This window comes from Trichosurus vulpecula, chromosome 1, assembly GCF_011100635.1.
Source record: "Trichosurus vulpecula isolate mTriVul1 chromosome 1, mTriVul1.pri, whole genome shotgun sequence".
Lineage (NCBI taxonomy): Eukaryota > Metazoa > Chordata > Mammalia > Diprotodontia > Phalangeridae > Trichosurus > Trichosurus vulpecula.
The window spans coordinates 277,059,105-277,076,416 of NC_050573.1; the positions used below are offsets into that span (position 1 = coordinate 277,059,105).

The window sequence follows — 17,312 nt, forward strand, 5'->3', positions numbered from 1 at the left end:
AATCAGTTGTACTAGCAAAAAATGATCATTAACCTATAAATGTTGACAAGTTGTTACAATCCCAGATCTCTGGATTTTTCCCATCTCACTAATTCCAATTGGGCACTACAGACTTTACTACACATGATTTCTTCAAATATTATACATATGATTAAGATCTAAAATTAATGAGAGAAATAGGTACCTAGTGTTGGAAACATGACATGATGATGATCATACGCAATTTACTCCACTTTTGTCTGTCAAAGAAGTACTTTGTAACCCAAGTTTTTCCTGGGTGCCAAATCTGGTATAAGGCTCTTCTTAGAAATCTTGTTGACATTTTTAAAACAACATATCTCAAACTGAACATATGGTTTTATCCTAAAGTCTACTTAACTTCCTGACTTCCCTACTTCTCTCAATGGTGAGTGCATGATGACTATTCTGTCGGTCATTTAAGCTGGAAATCTCAGTTATCTTAAATTGCCAAGTCTTCATGATTCTACACCTACAGTAGAATCTATCCCCTCATTTCCTATCCCACCCAACTACTCTAGATCCCTGTTTCTTTTTACCTGGGCTCTCATGACTGATTTTAACTGTTTTAATGGAGCTGCCACTCTCTCCATTGTCTCAATTATACCAATACAGTTAGTTTTCTTACTTAATATATTGAGCTGATCATGTCAAACTCAGGTAACTAAAATTCTTGAGTAGCTCCTCCATCATCTACCGAATCAAAATCAAAGTTCTCGGCCTGGAATTTAAAATGATCCACAATCCAGTTCCAAAGTACCTATCAGCTTTAAGTCATACACTACTCCCTCTTAAAATAATCTATCCTCCAATCAAACTTAACTATGTTCCGCAAACACACTCAGCACTGTTACTTCTATTTTTTAGCTTACACCATTCTCTGCACCCAGAATCTGAAACATCTTCTTTCTTTTTTTTATTTTTATTTTTGGAGGCAATTGAGATTAAGTGACTTCCCCAGGGTCACACAGCTAGTGTCTGAGGCCAAAATGTGAACTCAGCTCCTCCTGACTCTAGAGCAGGTGTTCTATCCACTGCTCCACCAATATCCTCTTTCCCTGGACACTCAACTAAATCTCAGTCTTGTGCCAGGCTCCTGATCAAAAGACCTAGCTCAAATGCTGTCTCTTCTAGGGTAATTTTTTTCTTTCTCCAAGATGAAAGTGACCAATCCTCATGCATTTTTCCTTATTTGGCTCAAGTGTCTTTTCTCATCTTCTGTTGCCTTCTCTTATAAGCTCTTCCCACAAAAAGCCAGAAGTCAAACCCTGTGAGGAATTTGCAACTTTACCATTATAAGCACCTTGAGGGCTGGGCTACCTATCTTGGCTACATTTTTACTTCTGTAAGTGTATAATGCAGTGCTCCACCTCCCTAGGTGCTTAATTTATGTTAAACCAAGTTGAATTGAATCTCTATGTGCAATCAATGAATTAGTTTTCAACTTGAAACCATTTTTAGCCAAGAAGAAATTAAAAAATGTACATAATAATAACTTGGGGGGTTTTGTGGAAGCATGGTATAGATAATGGAGGAGTGCCTTAGAGTCAAGAAGACCCGAGTTCAGGTCTTGCCTAAGACATGTAACCATGAGCAGCTTAGTTAACATCTCAATGTCCTAGGCATCGATGAGACTAACTCAAAAACCAACTGCTGATCTGCATCACTGGAGAGAGTTTTCCACAATAGGAATTACCTGTAATAAGGAAATTATTGATATGGGCCTTTAAAAAAAAAAGATTTCTGTAACCCACATTCATGTATAAATGGATTAGAAAGAACCCAACGTATTTCTCGGTAGTTAGAGGTAATTACTAAATAAATATATACTATCTCTGTAACCTTAGGCAGGACATGAAACCTTTCTAGAACTAAATTTATTAATCTGTAAAATAAGGGATGTGGGGGTTGCATTTAATGGCCATTGAGGTGCCTTCCAACTAAAAATCTATGATCCTATAATTGGTTTCTTACAAAGAGTTTTAAAAATTTAATTTCCCTTCTATGTTTAGTAGAGCATCCTAGACAATGTCCTATTCCTAATCCCTGACAAAAAAAAAATGTTTCTTTTTTTCTTGACAAATATTTTGAAAAAAAATTAAATCAAAATCATAAACGACTGCTAAATCTTGAAAATAGAACCTGACTTTACTGTCTGTTAATATTAACATGACATACTCCACTAGTAAAGGATATAATAAGCAAAAGCTGCCAGTTGAACACTATTATACAAGACACCTCTACAAAGAGGTTTTTTTTCCTATATCTACTTATTCATCAACTCAGCTTCCTTTTAATTCTTGACACCAGAGACCTAGGAAATGTTCAGCTTAGGAAAAAGAGGGAACCTTCTTCATACTGAGTGGTTCCTCATCTCCTACCCACATACGGAAGAAGCTACTCATGAAAGAAACAGTAGAAAAGAAAAAATAGGACCAGAGGGCCTCCAGAAGTGTAAAACCTCAGTAGTTGCCCCGCAAACATACATGGTGGGGAGGTGGCTTATGATCTCACCTCTAGTGGGCAGAAAGCTGCTAAGAATATGAGGAAGTACTTTACAACTAGTGATCCCAAACATTAATGTAGCTTATCTTCTTTTCCCTTATACTTTACTCACTGCAGCAACTAATCAAATTGCTGTCAGTAAGTTGCTTGACACAGGGAAACAGGATGGTTATTCACAATCCTATGATACTTAGGGCTTGTGTTGAAACATCTTCCTACTAATTTACTCAGGAATGTATTATGTCTCCAAAGCAAAATGTTTTGGGAGAGAATTTTTTTTTTATTTCAAGTGATTTTAGTTGTCAACAATCTAAACCTATAAAATAAAATATTTCAAAGCAATTCATCATTTAGGATAGGCAGACTTTCTAGTAAGTAATTATGAAGCAGGCTCTTTAGGCAGGCAAATGATAAACTTAAAAGACTTTCTGGGTGACACGGTAAAATGAAAAGAGCAAAGAAAACAGAAGTCTAAAGCACTGAGCTTAAGACCTGACACCTTCAATTTAGCTATATGATGTGGGACAAGTCATTTAACCTCTCTGATACTCAATTTTCTCACCTGCAACAGAGGAATAGTAACGCTTGCACTTCCTACCTCGGGGCTGTTGTAAAGATCAAACGACAATGTATGCAAGCACTTTTGTAACTATCAAGGTGTCATATGAATTCCATGGTTGGTGTCAGTTAATTGTGAATTTCACAGAAATTACTTCATACCATCTCTGTATATGATTCATTAGCTCTTTGAATAAGTGTAAGAAATATTTAAATTAGCACGTAATTTCTTTTACACAAAATTGATATGGCTGACGCAGATTAAATTAAGACCTCGTAAGAGCCTACAAATTATTCGCTTAAAATATACATATATACATATACACATATATACGTGTAATACAACATAAAAGTTATCACAGCAAATAAATATCAGCCTTTGCCCTTTGCAATTGACCTGATTACTGACCCCCTACTTTTGATTTTCTTTGCCATCACTTCATTGAAGGTTTCAGTTAATATGCTTAATATTGTTGCTTTTCTGATATTCTTCCTCAAGTAACGTAAGGTCAGAAGTGAGCAAACAGAATTTTATTGTCTCCAAACTATACCTTATGCCACTATTTTCAAACACTGGAAGATCAAAATTAAATGCAAAAGAAATGGTAGTGTTGAGTCTGGCAGCTGAGACTCATGGTTAGCTTCCTCAACTTCAATCAGGACAAAACCAATCGTATGAAGCCCTGGAGGTACTGTATCATAGACTTGAGCAATGTGAGAAAGAAGTCACATGAAGCAATGTAACTAAGAGGCATGTTCTCAAAAAAAAACAAAACTGAGATTTAATCACCCAATTTAGTTATCACATTTCTAAATATGAAAATTCGTTCGTAAAATGCAAGTTGTAATTAGTTTGTTTGGTTTTTTTTACAAACATGTGCCTATGTAAAAATTAAAGTCAACAAAAGAGAGATTGCTGGCTTGGCCAAATATTTTCTTGTTAATGCTTCATTTAAAAGTCTACATAATCAATTTCCAAATCTGAAATCTGACACTTGAAATCCAAATGTAATCCTACTACAGATGTGGACAAAGCAGAAATAAAATTTTGTTAATAATTGCTATTTGATAATTCGTAACATTACTCAACAAGGAAACTATTTTAAACATTAGAGTTCGTAGACACATTTTACAAATACCTTAACAATTTCTTTCTGAAAATGACATAGCAATGTATATTAAAAGTTTTGAAAACACACTTTTTAAATAGCAAGCTAACTTTTCATCATACTAAAATAAAGAGTTGTTTAAAGGAAAATATTCTTATTACCAAATCAACAGTACAATTATAAACTCAACATATTTAGTTTGGGCATTTAAAACTTTCTTTAAATTAATGAGTAATAAGATATTTTGATATCTATAAATTAGTATCAGCCAATTAGCACATGGGATATGAATATATTTCAAACAAGAGAATATATCTTTTTTTAAAACCCCAATTCAAATATCTACAATCAAAGTCATATTTTAGAAACTTCAATAGGGTGCTAGAATCATATTCACTATTTCCTACTATTAAAAAAACAGACATGCACAAAAAAGGAAATATTGATTCTTCCTGCATATCAATAAGAAAACATTCACAGAATTTAACAACCATTTAGGTTGCAGCTAAAAATATTTCATTTTGTAGTATTTGCAGTTTATCATAAGAAGATAACAATAGCCTAATTGAAATAATGTTTTCAAAAAAAAATTCACCCCCAGGCAGTCAACCTGGTGACAAGCCACTCCAGCTTTAACTAGGCTGGTCTGGGGGCAACAGATATACATAATCCATTGGTGTAGCAATTCATCCTTTCCTGCTTGATAAAACTTTCAGAGCTTATGCTCCACCTGGCACAAGTTTCAAGGGTCAATAGTGACAGCCATACTAGGATGAGGCATTAGAGTTTGATATCAGTGAAGATATTTCATACTAACATAACTAAAGGCTATGAGTGTTCCATAAGCAGAAATATATACATCAGACAAAAAATAAATTAAGAAATTTGACATGATTTTCGGAGAAGTACTTAAAAATCAACAAGATTTGCTAGGGATCAAGAATAATCAATAGGCTTCCCTCTTCTATCAAAGCACCACCACTATCACAGGAATAAAGTGGAGAGAATAACAAAAAATTTTAATCATCTGAGGCTCTAAATGGGATCAAACATAGTATATTTAAAGTGTTTTCCTTCAAGATATGCAACAGACTATATGCTGTAACTTTTTACTATTACTATATTATTTTATGGTAGACTTATACAAAAGACTTTAAACTTTAATTTAAAATTTAAACATATAAAAGATATTTTAAAAGGCAAAAAAACCAATCATGTAGTTAATTGGAAAGCCAAGTCATACAGTTTTTATACAAGATTTATTAAAAGTTCTAAATAAAAAGTATTTTCAAGATCAAAACAGTATATATAAAAGTTATCCCGATTTACTAGGGTTTGCCTACAAGAAACACTTTACATATTATCTGTCTTCTTAAAAATTTACAAAACTATGTCTAAGTCTATGAGCAAAATTCTAAAGAAATTTTCTTACAAAGAAGAATCCATATATAATATCATTTTTGACATATTCCAGTGCCATCCTATAATTAAGGTATACTTGCCTAATAAAACTTTGGCATCATCGACATCAAAATCACCATCACCATCAGCATCATAGATTCCCAGCTTCCCTATAATTTAAAAAAAATGGCAGGGGACGGGGAAGTGTGGGAATGAAAGAGAAGAAGATAACTGGACATTTCCATTTATTGAAATTCTGCAGAGTAGACATAGATACTGCTGTAATACAACCCAGTGTACTTCTAGCCCTATTTACTCTTCACAAGAAGTCATAATGTACTTTTCTCTAATATACTGAAAAATCATGTGGAATTCACTTTGAAGTTCTGACTTTCATTTATCCGATTAACTAAAAAAGTAAAAACCATAAATGATTAAATTCACTTCATTCTATAATCATTTCTTTTAAAGTTTAAATTATGAAAAAAATGGTTTAAATTGTGGCAAAAGATTTTTGTAGCAATGCTAAAATCTTTAAGCACTTTGTCCAACTGTACAATATTAAAAGTATATTGTTAATAGTTAAGGAAACTTCATGTTTTGAAATCTAAACATTTTTGTTAATTTCTTCAACCTTCAATTTTACAATAAAATCTTACCAGGCAGAAAATTAAAAGGAACGTCAACTCCTAAATAACCAATTTTCAATCAAACTAGATGTTTACTGAAGCAAGAAAATGGTTATTTTTCTATTTAAAAACTAGCATTTGCAGCAGAACCACTCACCCCTCCCCCCAAAAAAGCCACAATAGTTTTCTTCATAAGCAAGACCTAGAAATGAATCTGATACTATGAATGAACCATTTTATCTATATCATTTAAAAGTCTAATTAAACAATAGAATTCTAAACTAATATTTAAAAATAAAATAGAAATTAAAAAATTAGGACTCAGCAAGGAGAAATGGGCAATACGAGCACAGACTTTATCTTTCCTTTTCAAGGAAAGCAAGCATTCTAATTTGGAAAAAAAATACTTTAAAGATTCACTTTTCAGCAGGATGATCTATATTTAACATTACTGACTGAAGATATAAAAATTCAGTTCCCCAAAACACCCCTGAGGTCAATTATGTCATTTACCAAAATACCTTCAAAAGGTATTGCAGCTTTTTAGGAACTAACAACAGTGGCAGAGTGGTATAGCTATGATCTACTCAAGTTTCGATTATGTCTTTTTATTTTTTCTAAAAGACTGAGGTTATGCAGAGAGGTTTTCTACTCAGACAAGTGACAGATGTAATTTACCATTAATACTTCCTAAAGTGAATACTATTTTTTCTAAAGAAATTCCACAAAGAAATGGAGAAGTGATAAAGTTAGAAAACTCCTATTTCTTTGACAAAATTTAAAATGATAAGTATAGACCTTCTGAAGATCAAAGTTAAATTTAATAATCAGCTAAGCTAAAAATAAGCCAACAATTAAAACTATTTAACTTGAAGGAAATTAGTCATGCCTCTCATATATTGTGAAGTATACTTAAATGACAAGTAAAATAAAATAAGGTAAAGTAAAATTCAGAGACAGAAAACATGAGCTTATTTAAAATATGTCTTGAATAGCCTACCTTGAAGTACCTCTGACAAGTTATAACGGAAGTCCTTTGCTTTGGCTGCATGCATATAAAAATATGAGAACTGTTACTTGCATTAAAACACGCAAACTATTTTAAATATGTTCCTTTATTTTGCCTCTTGTCTTACATGTTTCATTCTCTATTAATAATTCACTATGGACCCATAAAAAGACCTAAAATCCTTTTTTCTGCAAATTTCTTCTCAATCTGGAAGTCTCCGGCAACTAAATATCAATTTGTCTATCTGGGGGTCATTTTTCTAAAGTTGTTAAAATGTAAGACTTTTATTCAAGTTATATGAAAGGAAGCTACAATATTATTTGCTTTTTAAAGAAGCATGACTGTATTCAATAATTGTAAAATATCCTGTCAACAAACCAGGAGACTCAAATTTTGCTTATAATTGCATATTCCCAAGACAGAGAGTAACATTAAATATTTAAATTATGGTGTTAGAATAGAAACATACATATTTATAATTTTTTAAATTATGGAAAACTATAATACAACTCTTACCTAGAACTTCTTCATAATCAACAAGGTCAAACCAAACGACAGCAACAGAAGTCCAGACGCCCAGCAATGCAATTACCATAAACCATGTGAAAAATGAACTTCCAGAGAGTCCTCCTTTCTTTCCATTTTTATGTCCTCCATGCTTTGCCTCTGTTGAAACACAAAATTTGGAAACATCATTAGATGAAAAAATAAAGCTTTCTTACAGCTTTTAATTTTTTAAGTGCACTACACTTCCTAGAAATTGGTTGTTTGAAGATAAGCTATAAGTATAAAGTATTCCAAGGATACAAGTGATTTAAAGAAATTTCTTTCATATGTCTGCCAAGTCTAGCAAGAAATACTAGGGCCAAATCATTAGATTGAAAAAGTAAAATAAAACTTAAGATACCTGATACAAAAAAATGGAAAATAAGTCAGGGAGAGTTAATTTAAGAATCACTGGATTCTCTGAAAAACATGATTTAATAAAAAATGCTGGACACAATGCATCAAGAAGCACTAAATGAAAACTGCTAACTAAGATAGATAAGAACCAGAAGGCAAGTAAATAAGGAAAGAATCCTTTAATCACTTCCTGAAGAAACCCCAAAAAGAAAAGTCACAAGAATGTCACAGCCAAAATCAAAGTTTCCACATCAAAGAAAAAAAATACTGCAAGCACCCATTTGAAATACCAAGGAACTACAGCCAATGTCATTCCAGACCTCATGGTATCTACTAAAAACCAGGAGATCTTGAAATATAATATTCCAAAAGGCAAAAAAAAAAAAGGCTTACAACCAGGAGTAATTTCCCCTGTGAAGCAGAGTATAACCCTAGAAGAACAAAAAGGGAGGAGGAGGGGCCTCTACTGGAATAAATGACTTAACTCAAATTGAGAAGGTATTTTGAATTACGGAGAAATCCAGAGAAAACTAAAAAGGTATTTAAACAACTGGAGGAAATTATGATTATCCATAATTGGACTGAGTGAGAAGAATACACAACTACAAAGGAAAGGGTGGCATAAGGGCATCAAAAGGATCTCACTCTAGAGTGAAATGGACAAAGAAGGGTTTTGGGCATAAATACATGGAACTCAATAGGAAAATAAGCAGGGAAAGTAAGGTGGGGACAAAGTTAAAGAATGAGGACAACACAAAAGAGCGAATAGTTGCAAACAAAACAAACTTCTGGATCTTGAAAGGGGGAAGGGGAGAGAAGCAGAGGAAAAGAAAAAAAATAAAATCTTGATTCCAAGACGGTACCTTAGGTTGTCTCTAAGACAACTGAAGAATGACTAAACAAACTGTGGCACATGAATGTAACAGACTATCACCATGCAACAAGAAATAACAAAAGAGACAATTTCAGAGCACTGTGTATAGTGTGAACTGATCTGAATGAAATAAGCAGATCTAAGAAAACAATTTATATAAGGACAACAGCATAAAGAAAAACAACTTTGAAAGCCTTAGAATAATTGATATAGAATAATATCATCTAATTGATACAATTACCAACCAAGTCTCCAGAGACGTGTATGAATGTTACCTAATCTCCTAACAATAGTGATAGAAGCAAGAAATACATGCATTTTTAGACAAGGGAACTGTGTAGAGGACTATACAATTTTGCCTCCCACTCTAACCTAATCCTAACCCACATACACACTTTTCCACTCACCCTCCCTACCCCTCCCCTCCCTCTCCCCACCTCTCTTTTTACTCAATGGGGAAGGAGCAGTAGGAAGAAAATTCTTGTTAAAAAATAAAATTTTATATGAAAAGAATTAGGCTGAAGTGGGGAACCAAGATGGTAGAGTAGGAAGAAGTACAATGAGCTTCCCCCAAACCCTAAGGAAACTCCTCCAAGTAGAAATAGAAAATGCACCAAACCAAACCCCATTGAAAAAATCCAAGTCATAATGGGTCATTTTTCCAACCAAAGTTGGCATAGGGAGATACAGGTCTATGGACCCAGAAGATAGGGTATATGCCAAGGGCATGTGAAGCATTCTAGTGAGCAGGGACTGAAAAGAGAACCAAGGCTAAACACCAAGCAAGACCCATACTGGGGCACCAAGACCTTGTGCAGGTGTCAAATGGAAGTTTTTTCATTTACTAACCAGTTCCTGGTCATAAATCCAGGGTGGACTGTAGAGGACACCTGAGCACCCAGGAGGGGCATCATGGGAACACTGAAAGTTTACAAGTCCTCTGCCTGAACTGTCCTTGATATCCTGGAATAAAACAATGCTCAATACTGGAAGAAAGAGCATCCCAACCAGCACAAACACTCCCTGCAGAGGAGCACAAAAGCCTGGCCCTAACAAAAAGTCGAAAATCATTAAGTAGATTGGAAGAATGAGCAAAAAAAAAAATCCCATGATAAAAAAACCATCATAGTGACAAGGATGCTCAAGACACAAACCCAGACGAGAATGATTTCAAAACATCTATAATCACGGCCTCAAAGAAAATACAGCTTAGACACAAATTCAACTAGAATTCCTGGAAGAGATAAAGCAAGAGTTTTTGTTTGTTTTTCAAAGTTTTAAAATATTTTAATAAATGAAATAAGTACTTTAAAGGAAAAAAATGAAAAAGAAATGAGAGCTATAGAATAAAGAATTTTAGAAGATAAATTAAACAGCTTGACAACAAGAAGTTCAAAACTTGCACAAAAACAAAGTCCTTGAAAACTGGAGCAGACCAAACAAAAGCTATGAATTCATTAGACAAGAAATATTAAAATCAAAAGGCTGGGGAAAAAAAGGAAATTTAAGGTATCTCAGGCAAAAATAAGTGACCCGGGAAACAGACCAAGGAGAGCTCACTGTACTACTTGAAAGCTATGACCAAAAAAGGAGAGCCTACACATATTTTAAGAAATCATAAAAAGAAAACTGCCCAGAAGTCTTAGAACCAGAGGGCAAAGTAGAAACAGAAAGCATTCACTAGTAGGTAGGTAGGTGGGTGAGTGGGAGCTAGGAAAAGAAGGAAGGAGGGAGGGAGAGAGGGAGGAAAGGAGGGAGGAAGGAAGAAAGGAAGGAAGGAAGGAAGGAAGGAAGGAAGGAAGGAAGGAAGGAAGGAAGGAAGGAAGGAAGGAAGGAAGATTGTAGGCAAAATCAGACCTTCCAGGTCAAAGTGAAAATACTGCAAACAGCCCCCCAAAAAAATTTCAAGCACTGAGTAGCCACAGTAAGAAACACCCATTATTTAGCAGCCACCACTAAAAAGGAACAGCTTTAGAATTACAGGCTTAGAATACAATATTCCAGAAGGCAAAGGATACAGGCTTATAACCAAGAATAACTTTACCAGGAAAACTGAGTATAATCCTAAAAGAGGAAAAAACTGAACTTTAATAAAAGAAAAGACTTCCAAGTATGCTGGATGAAAAGACAAGAGCTATGAAGAAATTTTGAAATGCAAACAAAAGAGTCAAAAAAAAAAACAACATAAAAGGTAAACGATGAATGAACACTCTTAAGTGACTAAACAAGGATATCCTGCTTCCATTCAAATACAGGAAGATGATACATGATTCCTCTGAATCCTAATACCTTTAGAGTAGAGAGGGAGTCTGATTAGACAGAGTCTGGAAGGGGTCCTGTTATGAACTGATCGTAAAAGAACAATGGAAAGGAAGACAAAGAGGAATACATTTGGGGGAAGGGTGAGAAAGGTTAGGATAAATTATTTCTTATGATTAGGGTGTACAAGTAAAAATACATTCAAGGAAGAAAGGATAGGGTAACTGGCTGATACTTGAACCTCATTCTCATCTGAATAGGTCAAAGGAAGAAATAATTTACACGTGCACAGAATTCAGTATGCAAATTTATTTCACCCAACAGGGAAATGGGAGGGAAGGGGGAGAAGGAATTAGAGAGAAGGTTGATTAAGTAAGAGGGTCAGTCCTAAGGAAAACAAATTCTAAAAATAATAATAGCTATTTCTGAGGTGACAAAGAACAGGAATCTGAGGGGGGCGTCCATAAATTGAAGAATGTATGAACAGGTATATAAATGTAGATTGTAAGTTCCTTAAGGACAGAAATTGTCTTTTGTCTCTTTTTGTATGCCCAGCACTTAGCACGGTACCTGGCACATAGTAGGCACTTAATAAATGTTTATTTATTGATCAATGATGGAATGCTATTGTGCTATAAGAAATGATGAAGGAGATAATTGTAAAGACAACTATGAAGACTTATATGAACCAACACAGAGTGAAGTCAGCAGAACCAGGAGAATAAATTAAATAAAAACAATAATAATGTAAAGTCAAATAACTTTGGAAGATCTGGGAACTCAAATTATTGTAATAATCAACCATGTTGTTTTTCCTTTCTTAATTCAAAGGGGATATGGGGAAAGGAGAGTAGGGAGAGAAGTTGATTTTTACTAACTGAAAAAAATAAAATTTAATTTTAAAAAAATATTAGTTCTTTGAAAACTGGAACGATTTTTCATTGTATCTCCAGGACTTGGCACAGTGTCTGGCACTAATTAGGTCTTAATAAATGTTTTTTCAATTGATCAGCTCACTTTTATTTTGTACTTATTTGCTGTGCAAAAAATTATCAAAATTGCACCCAAGTGATCACCAGATTAGGCCATCAAAGATTATTTAACTAAGTTACCTACTTTGCTTCCAACCAAAAAACTATGTAAATATCTTAACAGACTTTGCTGATTACTAGGATCACGGTTGCATTAAATCGAAGACATTTGTGATAGACTTTGTAATTTCATAAATCGTACTTTACCATGGAAAAACAACTAAGTTTAATCAATAATAAATATAATACTAGATAAATAAAACAAGAGCTTAACACTTTATAGATACTAAGAACAAAGATAACCTGATGGAGTTTCATTTTACAATATTATTGGAATTTCTTTAAAAAAAGAGAGAGAGATGCCATACTAGCCTGCTAGGGTCATAAGCAATATTTTTTAAGACCTCAATACTCTTATATTGTTGCTGTATGAATGCAAATCTATTTATATGCCTCCTCCCACCCCATTCCACTCTGGATAATAATACTGATTTTCTGGGATAAAATATTCAAGTACAATAAGTTATTCAAGAACATACTATTATCTCCTGCTTAAAGAAATGCTAAAATTTGCTTGTAATGTCATAGTAAAACTTTAGTTCTGTTCTCAACTATGCCTGGCTAAAAACCATTTTAAATATATAAAACATATATAAGAAACCATATTATTTCATGCCATACTCAATTTCTAAAAATCTACAAAGAAAACCTTTAAATATACCAAGACACTTGATGCTTAAGATAATCCTGCAATAAATCCTTTTTGTGATGCAATGTATAATTATCATTTAATTTTACGTATCTTTATAGTTTCTTCTTAGAATACCAAATAAAATATAGTTGGTTACTCGAACTCTTCAGAAAAAACGACAGTATGTTAATCCAAAGTAATACGACTGAATCTCCTAAGTTCTGTGCTGACTTACTTTAACCATCTGGATAGCTAAGCACCAGGAAGAGAAAGACTTTTTAACAGCTAAGTTAGATATAACAGAGAACCTGCACTGTGTCCTCCTTTGAGCCCCTCAGGCCCTCACTCAAAACAATTATTTACTTCAGATACAATTCTAAGGAGATTATCTAGTTACCTAGAGTCTAGAACCTACTATAATATACTCTCACAGGACTGTAAAGTTCTAAGAAATCTCAGAGAACATAGGATCATAAATTTTAGACCTAGCAGGGCCTTCAAAGGCCATCTAGTCCAAACCTTCATCTTACAGATGTGGGATCTAGAGAAGTTAACTAACTTGCCAAAGGTCTTTATACTGTGATCTATTCTAACCAATCATGAGGAACAAATCAGAAAGTGGAAGATTGGGTTGAGAGTGGGAGGAAAAGAAGGGTATAATAAGAAATTGCCACAGTGTAAAAAAAAAAATAGACACAAACTTAAAAAGCAAAATAAAGCCAGAGGCATTTAGCATGTAAGAAATAGCCTAGAGTTTTATAGCACAGTACAACTGACATCAAGGAAAAACTAAACTATTTTAAGTAACAGGAATAGGAGATATGAAATACATTTTAGGAAGATTTCTATTCAAAATACTTAAAAAATCCTGAGTTATTAAAATGGTAATTTTCCATTATCTAGAAAATTCACTTAAGAGTTCTTCATTCCCACTGGTTACCAGACAAGTAAAATACTACCAGAGGACACACTTCAGGGACAGAGATTCTTAAGATGGAGTCCAAGGATCCCCAAGGGATCCATGGATGGGAAAAAAAATTTACACCATTATTTTGACTAACAACCTCTGACTGAAATTTAATACTTTTTTCAATTATGAATATAGGCAATAACAGCATTCACAATGATATATATCATCTCTTTAAAATAAAATTTGACTTTAACTTGCCTACATTAAGTATATTTCTTATTATTTAACGTTAATAAACAATTACCATATTACTATAGCATACACTTGGTTTTTAATAGTTTTGATAACTACATTTCAATATAACTGGTTGGCTCTGTAATATTATGTATTTTATTTCATACATTTAAAACATTATTCTGAGAAGAGATCCTTAGCCTTCACCAGACTGCCAAAGGGGTCCATGACACAACAAAAGCTTCCCTGCCATAGAGTCATGTTTATTAGATAATACATTAATACACTTTCACCATTTCTGAAAGGAATTAAAATACTGGTTTAACGAATGAAGTCTGTATATCATAAGAATCTCTGTTAAAATAAGCAGTAACAGTTTAAACACACACACACACGGCCCAGTCAACCAAAGGACCCATGTTTCAGAAGTTTGAAAGCTATACCATGAGGTGAATAAAGTGACTTTTAGGTCACATCTAGAAAGAATGTGAATCCCTTGGGCAATCATGGAAAAACTTTTTACTCTATTCAGTAAATAAACACCATATTCTTCAAGAAGAAAAATATATTCAAATACTGAAGAAAAGTACTTCATTTTTTTAACTAGAAAGCAACCATTATTGTAAAGGAAGATGAACAAAACAATTCAGTCCTAAATGATGAGAAATTAATAATATCTACTGGAAGGTGTTAAATCTTGAGTTAAAACCAAATTGTCTAAGTCCCTTCTTTGCAAATATTGCCTGCCTCAAAAAGTAGGTCAACTACCATACAGAATCATGTACCCAGCTGGAAGGAACTTTAGAAATCAACCTTCTAAATGTACAAATCTGACAAAGAAAAGCTGTGCGTATATTTTGTTAATTCCAACTTCCTAATTATTACCCCAAAATGACAATGTAATATATTCAAACAAAACCTAATGAAGTATGTCCCTACTAACAAATATTAACAACACAAAGAGATCTATCTTTCCATTATTACAACTATAATTAATTAGAAATTGATGTCTCTATAAGTTTAAAACAGAAAATGCTGAACACTCACCCTCCTTCCATAGCACTCAACTTGCTTTCACAAAGTAAAATTGAAAAATGAAGCAAACATTTCAGCCAAACACAAAATACATAATTTTATCTTTTCCATTAAGAAACTAGTTATATACCTTTATCCTCATTCATGCTGCTTATGTCCTCAGAAAATATTTATCATGGATTTTCAACTGTTCCAGCTTTATAGTAGTGGCCAAACTTACAGCTAGCTCAGCTAGAACCCGAAATTGGACCTGACTACAAACTCTCCTCACGAGTTATTTTTAGTCACTCTTTTTCATAAGCCAAATGCTACTAATCACTCACTCTGAAATCCAGTACCAACAATCAGACAGCCCTCCTCCTACTAATAGGATATCCTTCTTGGTTAGTCTTTCCTTCCAATTTAGTACCTAAGCATCAAGCATTCCAGAGAAATAAAACAGAACAAATTGTCCTGAAATCTTTTTCTTTTTCAGAAACACATTTCAATGCCCTGATTCTAAACACTAAGTCACTGTTAACCAAACATAGACTAGGACAAAGCATTGCTGTGAAACTTGGGTCTTAGCCAGGAAACTCTGAGGGTTGGCTCTCCAAAAACTATTTCAGTATCTAATTTAGAAGATCATGATTAGACTTGCTGATGGCTACAGTTGTACAATCAAAAGGAGAAATGAAGTAAGTGTTCCAGAATACTGTTCTAGAATGTGTTATCCATAGGTGGTGAAGGGGAGGGGAAACTTCCACAGGCTCCCTCTTGCTCCAAACATATGTATATGTAATTAATAATCCAGTATGAGCCTGCTGAAAGACTTTTATATGAGAACCAGCCTAGCTAACTTTAGAGAGGCACATCATCAAAAAGTTGGCTACCAGCTGATGAATATTTTTGGTAACAGCATCTTGTGAAGCCATCTATTAAAGTGAAATAGGGTAATCTGTATTAGTGAAGAAAGTATCCAGGCCAATAAGGTCACAAATCTTAGTTACAACCATCTAAAACAGAGCTTAACCTTTGAAAAGTGCATGCCAAGTCTTCATATATGTACAATAGATTCATTTAGGCTACAACTGATTTTTAGTCACATAACCTTTAAGGCAAGAGATAAGTATTCTGTGGGCATCAAGATGAATTTTAAGCAAATCAAATACAAACTCAAAATAGTCAAGAGGTTCTTTTATAATCTCCCACTTTTCCTTATCAGTCCTAATGTACTCCTTTCCCTAAATCTGAAAATTCCAAATAAAATGTTAATAACTAAAGTATATGTTGATAATAGCTTATGGTATGAATCTCATTCAACTAATCTTTGCTTGATAATTCCGCAAATCAATCAAAAAGCATTTATTACACACTTGTTGGGGGCCTAACAGGGATGTATGCTAGGTGCTATTGGACACAAATATTGAAACAATGTCTATTCTCTGGGAACTTAAATTCTACCAGGGAGATGAATGTACAAAACTAATAATATGCAGAATAAATGCAAAATAAATTCAAGTATAAGTGAGGGAGGACACTTGGGCAGTTAGGGAAGCAAAGAAAGTCTTCATGTAAAAGATGGTGTTTGAGCTGTCACTTCAAAGGAGGGATTCTATAAGACAAAAGTAAGGAAAGACTGCATTTCAGGCATGGAGGACAGAGAGCCAGTACAAAGTCATGAATATGAGAGATGGACTGCCATGTGTGAGGAACAGAGATATAATCAGTTTGGCTGGATCACAGAATATGGAGCAATGTATAATGAGGATGGAAAGGTATAGTAGGACAGGCTGTGAAGTTCTTTAAAAGCTAGGAAGAAAAACCTATTATTTTATTTATCCCGGAGGAGGGGTAGTGACATGGTCAAATCTGCAATTAAGGAAAATCAATTTGGCATCAGCATTAAGAATGAACTGGAGTGGAAAGAGACTTGAGGAAAGCAGACCAATTAGGAAGCCGATGAAAGAAAGTATCAGATGTGAAAAAATAATTTAAAGGTAGAAACATGCAAGTGACTGCATAAATGGGGTGAGGAAAAATTAGGAATTGAGGATAAAGCCAAGGTTATAAACTTGGGAGCCTGAAAAGATGGTGGTACCTTGAATAGAAATGTAGAATTTTGAGATGCTTCTAGGGCATTCAGTTTGAAATGTCTAATAGGCAG

General features: G+C 33.8%; 1 protein-coding gene across 5 annotated transcripts in view; it reads right to left on the minus strand.

The window, feature by feature from the left end:
* The window catches only part of ASPH (aspartate beta-hydroxylase), a 260,009-nt gene that overhangs the window by 198,140 nt on the left and 44,557 nt on the right, over positions 1–17,312 (minus strand). For 2 of the 5 annotated variants that reach the window (XM_036761803.1, XM_036761830.1), the window contains exons 1-4: positions 15,297–15,450; positions 7,746–7,895; positions 7,221–7,265; positions 5,693–5,761 (exon numbers count right to left, since the gene is read on the minus strand). In XM_036761803.1, coding sequence (XP_036617698.1) covers positions 5,693–5,761; positions 7,221–7,265; positions 7,746–7,895; positions 15,297–15,312 — 280 coding nt within the window. In that variant the 5' untranslated portion in view covers positions 15,313–15,450. Of the gene's footprint in view, positions 1–5,692; positions 5,762–7,220; positions 7,266–7,745; positions 7,896–15,296; positions 15,451–17,312 lie in introns of those variants that run through there. The other 3 variants (XM_036761820.1, XM_036761836.1, XM_036761811.1) reach the window with 2 other exon arrangements.